At 36.3% G+C, this 6738-nt stretch overlaps 1 protein-coding gene across 2 annotated transcripts; it reads left to right on the top strand.

The window, feature by feature from the left end:
• The first annotated feature begins 659 nt into the window (after positions 1-659).
• On the top strand, positions 660-3928 carry LOC108973108 (phospholipid scramblase 2). Of its 2 annotated transcripts, none has more exons than XM_018940132.1 (6): positions 660-802; positions 2737-2775; positions 2843-2992; positions 3162-3553; positions 3619-3762; positions 3818-3928. In XM_018940132.1, exons 1-6 carry the CDS (start codon positions 721-723, stop codon positions 3845-3847), a joined length of 837 nt encoding a protein of 278 aa, XP_018795677.1. In that variant the 5' UTR covers positions 660-720; the 3' UTR covers positions 3848-3928. The 2 variants fall into 2 exon arrangements, with proteins under 2 accessions (XP_018795677.1, XP_018795676.1); XM_018940131.1 differs by having other exon boundaries at positions 2840-2992.
• Positions 3929-6738: the final 2810 nt, after the last annotated feature.

Below are 6738 nucleotides of genomic sequence, written 5' to 3'. Positions count from 1 at the left end.
TTTTCAATATTTTGATTATAATTTCGTCGTCACTGGTTAGCCATAAAAAAATAATGTAAAGATATTGTAATATACATATATACAATTTCTCACCATGTTTATTATCTTAAACTTAAGTAGTGTGTAATTTTAATCAAGTGATAAATTAAATAGAAATTATGTGCGACATAAATATGTACGGGCGTACGTACGCATTAACTAACAGTGGGCCGGAATACGTGAAAATGCTTTGCAAAACTTGGAATTATAATTTTCACCGCATTATGAAATAATACATTTGGCATAAACTACTTGCATAAAATAAAAATACATACATACCTAGTATGTACATGCGTATGTATTTGTGCGTGTTAGTGTATACTTTATTGTTGCCGATTAAAAGTTACATATGTACTTGCCGAAGAGAAATTACCTGTGCATAAGTGTTAGTTACTAAATAAACCGACAATTGATAATAATAATAACAACAAAAACAAAGCGATTGTGGTTCAATAGTAATCAATGTGCAAAATAGATTGAAGTTATCGGTTAAATTCAGTTCGTGGTTAGATCGCTGTAAGAACAAGTGTTATTAGCTGTGGCACGGACAAAAAGTGAAAAATTGCGTATACTGCAAATAATTTCAAAACAAAAGTCTTTTTTGTTTTTTTTAAATACAAAGTGACACTAAAATATTGAAAGAAAAAATTAAAATTGTGTCCAAAATAATAACCGTTAAAAATGTTACAAAACGATGCCGTGCGAAATTTGCAGTACGACAGCGAAATTCGTGTCGCGCAACAAAATAACGCCGAACCGAGAGGTAAAAAAAAAGATTGAAAATTTTATAGCAAATTTTTAAATGTGGAGTGTGATTCAGCGCAGTCTTTTAACTAATTAATAGTTAATAATTATTGCCTTACATTTATGGCAATTTTATTATTAAAATATAGTGATTTTCCACCGAAACAAGAAAATTCCTTTGTCACAACTAACACCACTTGGGTATTAACGTGCTTTTGTTTTCCGCCCGCTTGGACTTATCTTATCTCTGCTGTCTGTTCAGCGTATCGATACCTGTGTATGCCCCATGGATTATAATCAATAATTTATAAACAACGCAAAGAAATATACAAAGCTTTTTACAATTATTGCAGTCCATAGTTAATAAAGTGCAAGCAATAAAATTGCAGGTGCAATATCGTTTTTATAAAGTTTTGATATCTTGCACTATATTTATGACAGTTTGAGCTCTATATATGATAGTTCTTACCGACATTATCAGTTTTGTTGTAAAAATTGTAAATGTCTGTCTTTTGTAAAAAAAAACCGTTTGGAAACTACCGTTACTTAAACTGTTATTGCATTGCGAAATCTCGAACTACGAACTACGAAACGCATTATTTTCGCAATTTGGACGCTAAATGCAATCTAATTCAGTGCCATTTCAAAAATATCACTTGAAAAGACTATGAAACCTCGAAGTCCGACTGTGTTGAAAAGCTTATCGTTATCGTTTTTTATGGCAGATTTGACTTCGCAAATGCTCAAAAATCAAGAAATTATTGGAATCTTAATAGTTTTCTGCGTTAAAACTTATCGGAGCTTAATGGAGTGCGTCTGCTGTTTACTGAGATAAATTTTTCTGCTTAATTTTCTCTCCTCACAAAGCAGTACTTTTTCTCCCAGTGCCACTATCACATATTCTTCTTCTTTTCTATGGAGGTGTTTTTTAGGTTTCGGGTTCCACACCCAGCGCACAACCCTGAGGAGGCATGTTTCGCCTTCTCGTTTTAGCTCGCCTTCAAATGGATGTTTTTTTGCCTACCCAGAGGATAATTGGTCTAAGACCGAAAGTCATGAGCTGCTTGAGTCCCATACATGGTTCCATCCTAATCCAAACTACATCAAGTACTAAAGATCTGTTGGCTTCTTATAGTAGGATAGGAGAGCTACGGGGGTTTTTCATATTGTTTTACAAAGTACTGTACTTACAGTCTAAGTGTATTCCCCCGCACAGAGGTCACCCATCTCACCTAACCTAACTTGCCTAGACTAGTGGGTTACTGAAATATTCGCATTATTAAGATGGAGATATCTCAGAAACGACTTTTTCACTTCCATCGTCAAATTTTTTTGTGCTTGTAGCTTATTGTGGAAATCCAAAGTAAAGAATCTTCTTTACTTCTTTACTGGCGTAGAAACCGCTTACGCGGTTATAGCCAAGTTAACAGCAGCGCTGGAGTCGTTTCTTTTTTCGCAAGGTGGTGCCAATTGGAGATTCCAAGCGAAACCAGGTCCTTCTCCATCTGGTCCTTTCAACGGAGTGGAGGTCTTCCTCTTTCTCTGCTTCCCTCGACGGGTACTGCGTCGAGTACTTTCAGAGCTGGAGTATTTTCGGACGACATGACCTAGCCGCTGTCTTTTAATTCGCTGAATAATGTCAATGTCGTCGTATATATCTCATACAGCTCATCGTTCCATCGAACCCAATATTTGCCGTGGCCACGAAACTAAAGGATCAGTTGGTTTTTTTTTTTTTGAGAAATTTTATTTCTATGGTATTTTTAGCGGGGCACGCAAGTCCAGACCGATAGTATCAAGCTATTTGTATAATAATATAGTACGGAAGAACTGCTTTAGGTTAGGTAGGACGAGCAACAATCAATTTCGCGTAGAACTGTAAATGATCAGGGAGATTACTTTTTAGTATTTCTTCGGCATGAAATCTTACATATTATATATTCCCACTTCCAGTTTATGATGGACCAATCAGCATTACCTCACAACCGACAAGTAAGCTCCATAGCATATGACTTTCACTTTTTTATTATTAAATTTTGGCAACATTTTCTTTCAGCAGCACCTGAACGTATACCGTTACCACTACCAGTTTCAACGATAGGCAACAGTTTACCGACACACCGCAGTTTTAACATACCCATGACCGGTTATGATTTTCTCACAGAGTTGCCATCAGTGCATATTGAACAAACATTTGAATTGAATGAGTGTAAGCCTAACTGACTACAGTTAAAACTAGTTAAATTGAAATGAGTTAAAATAGTTTAATATATAATATATAATAAATTATAATAGAGTTTGCTTAAGCGTTCAATTTAACGAGTATCTACTGTACTTCGACGGGTTTTTTTTTGTACATTTGTATATTTTTTCCTTAGCTTTAACGTCGGTCTCTTCCGAGAACCGCTATGTTGTGCGCTCACCACTAGGCGACGCCATCTATGCCGCTTCGGAGAGTTCAACCTCAAATAATCGACTACTGTGGGGCGCCGCACGTCCCTTCCAAATGCATTTGCTGGATAAAACACATCAGGAGGCATTGCTGTTTCGCAAGCAATTTGCGCTCGGCGCCATGTGTTGTCATCCCAAAAATCTGGAGGTATGGACACCGCCCGGTAATTTAATGGGGCGCGTAGTACACTCGCCCACATTTCTGCGACCGGAATATTTCATACAAGACGGTGTTACCGGTGAGCCAATATTTTGCATTGAGGGCCCCGAGAATTCGGGCTTCTGCTGCTTCTGTTTGCCAAAAGAGTCGTTCTTCAAGGTGGGTGTTTTTTTTTGCTTTTGATTTGTTGTTTATATAAACAAAATACGTATTTACACACACAGATACATTCCGGCGGCGATCTGCGCGCTTCCATCGATCATAAGTGGGTTGCGGGAAAATCGCAGTACACCACAAATATATATTATAGTGACACGAAATTATCGGCCAAGGATCGCGCATTGATTTTGGGTGCAGCATTTTTAATGGTGAGTGTTTGAATTTTAAAATAGATTTTTTATTAATTCTTTTTTCTACTTGCAGGAGTACATGTACTTCCAAACTCGCCTGTGAGCCGCCTTATAATTTGTGAAACAACAGTCTGGCAACGCTTTTTGTAAAATATACATTATACATATTGGGACTTTATCTGTATTCATGCGTTTTTTTTTCTTTAAAATTTGAATGCTTATTTAAGAAAAATATGTATAGTATTATTCACAGTATTAATCATCTGAAGCTATAATATTTTCCCATCTTTCTGCCAATTTGTGGATGTCATGCCAAAAGGGCTGCAACGGCTCTATGGCCAGTAATGAATTCAGCCAATTTTGGATACCATGTTCTGATGTAGATACGTTCTGGTGGAATACGTGTTTCCAGTGAGGGTGTTTTGAATCGACCGGAACAAATGGTAGTCGGCAGAGACAAGATCTTGCCTATAAGGCGGGTGAGGCAAAACTTCCAAGCCGCTGTTTTAGAAAAAGCTTTTAACATACGGCAGACCGTTGGCATGACGAAATATGATTGTCTATTGTCTAAGCCAGTTTCTGCGGTAACTCTTAATGACGTCGAGGAGTTCGTCTAGCTGTGCCGCTCCGTTCTTGACGGCCATGTTGACGTTCTTTTATTATGTCATCACTATCTTCATTTTTTTCACGATATCCTTGCACTTTTTTAAGGGCTTGGGGAATGTATTGGTCGTTGGATTGTTCCCTACTCACTTAGTTGCCTCCCTCTCGTGGGTAGGTTCTTTATCGGTTCAAGGCCTCGGTGAGGCGTTTGTTTACGCTTTGAATTAATTACATTTGGGCACATTAACTAACGCATAACGTTCAAATAATAATCCTTGTTGACTGTTTGACCGGTTGGAAGGAATTCATAATGCACAACAACACGATAATCGAAGAAAACAGTCAACATAACCTTGATTTTTGAGCGACTTTGGCGCGATTTTTTTGGTCTCGGTTCTCTTTTGTCACGATATTCGCTCGATTGATCTTTGATTTATTGAACGTGAGCTTCGTCGGTTGAGGTTGATGGCCGCCCTGGACGCTCTTCGTCTTCGACACGTTCACGGCCGGCTTGGAACTCACTATTCCACTTGTAAACATTTTTTTTAGAAAGGCTTTCTGCACCATCCTCAATGTATCCGCAGCAGAAAATTGATTCCGTAAACAAAATTTAATGCAAATTCTTTGCTCAACAAATTTCGACATCGCAAGAACGAAAAACTCACTTTTAGCAGCTCACAAAACGACACGTATCTCAAACACTAATGAATATTTTGACATAAATGTGACTGACAGTACTACCAACCTAAAAAAAAAGATAATTCTCCAAATCCTTCGACGCGCGCAGTTTAAATTCAAATGTCACCTTATTTTTTGGGCACAGAATGAAAAAGATCCTGAAGGGCAGTAGCTTTCCAATTCATGTTCAGAAGTACATCGTTCCCTAAGTACATCCTTGCAGGCAAGAGGCAAGAGGCTGGTTCAAGTGGTTTTTGGTGTGCTGATTTGAGGTGAAGATTTTCCCATCCAAAAAAGCTTTGCAAAGACCGGAATAATAGTTTGAAAGTGGGTATGGTAGAACTTACGCCGAGTTTTCAAACTTGTGTGAGGTCTCGCATTATCCTGGAGTGGAACACTACACATTTTCTTTGTACAATTCTTGCCTCTTCTCTTTGAGTGCATCATTCAATTTGTCCAGCTGATAATACACTTCAGAATTAAGTGTGATATTTTCGAGAAAAAGTCCAAAATGATCGATTTCACAAACAGAAAACATAATCGTGTTTGGTGATCATCGATCTTCGAAATCATTTGAGTCGGTTCATCCTTTTTAGACCATGACCTCTTACGCTTTACATTCTGGTAAATAACACACTTTTCTTAGCCAGTTCACCTTTAATAAGCAAATCACGGGCATTAATGCGACGAAGCAAATTTCATTGTGTAAGAACATGAGCAACCCAATCGCATTAATCTTAGACATTTCATGTGCTTGTAAACGGTGGCATTGAACAAATTTAATATTTCAATAATCTGTCGAGTGGTTGTTCCATAATTTGCATTGACTAACTACTTTATTTTAACCACATCGGCTTCAAGAGTCCTTCGCGGGCGTGATGCATCCTCAAGATCGAAATTGCCGCAATTTTGCAACCCAATTTTGATATTGGCGTTCTTTGAACATATTACGCTTTACTTGAACTGCTTTTTCACGCTTTTGATAGCAAAATAGTGAAATTTGCAAAAATAGCTTTTTTCAATCTTGTATCTTCGATAGATCACCAAAAAATTTCAGAAAATGCTTACAAATAAGCCTTACTATATCAGCTGTTCAAATATAACGGTAAACCGGTTAAGTGTGAAGTTGGCTGCGCAAAAATTAAATAAGAACAACTGTTGCCACAAACGAAATTACTTTCTGAACTACACAATAGAACAATGGAAGAATAATCCACGAATACAGTCATAGCCCCAATGTAATATACAGTTTTGCAAATGAAAGTCTTTATATTTGACATTTTTGCTGGTTTTGTTTTATTTCATTTCCATCGGCCATGGTTTTTTTTTTTAATTTACATTTATTTGTATAATTAAACATATGTACCGATATTTATATATACATACATTTAACCATTGCATTTAAATAATAATTACTTTATTTTTTTACAATTATATAATAATCACTTGTTTTGATTTATCAATTATGTCTTATATTTTTAGGTTTTTTTGCAATTTGTATGCTTGCAATATTTATTATAATATTTTTTGTGCGGCATTGTGTTGCCACTCGTTCATATTTTGCATTATAAACAATTAGACATGATGTTAAATATACACTTTTTTTACATAAAATGACATGTAATTCAAATAGCTGTAACATACAAATTTACAATAAAAGAAATTAAATAAAATGTTTTTTTGCTGTAATGCATTATTTTTTTATTTTTATTA

Source organism: Bactrocera latifrons, unplaced genomic scaffold, assembly GCF_001853355.1.
Source record: "Bactrocera latifrons isolate USDA-ARS-PBARC rearing strain unplaced genomic scaffold, ASM185335v1 scaffold_46, whole genome shotgun sequence".
In the NCBI taxonomy this organism is placed as follows: domain Eukaryota; kingdom Metazoa; phylum Arthropoda; class Insecta; order Diptera; family Tephritidae; genus Bactrocera; species Bactrocera latifrons.
This window is presented reverse-complemented; position numbering and strand designations above follow the sequence as displayed.

What these genes read in the sequence shown, in the direction of transcription:
- LOC108973108 (XM_018940131.1), top strand. Translation starts at nt 721, where the DNA reads ATGTTACAAAACGATGCCGTGCGAAATTTGCAGTACGACAGCGAAATT. An exon ending in AACATTTGAATTGAATGAGT is followed by an intron (nt 2,993 to 3,161) that starts GTAAGCCTAACT and finishes TTTTTTCCTTAG; the next exon opens with CTTTAACGTCGGTCTCTTCC. An exon ending in TGGGTGCAGCATTTTTAATG is followed by an intron (nt 3,763 to 3,817) that starts GTGAGTGTTTGA and finishes TTCTACTTGCAG; the next exon opens with GAGTACATGTACTTCCAAAC.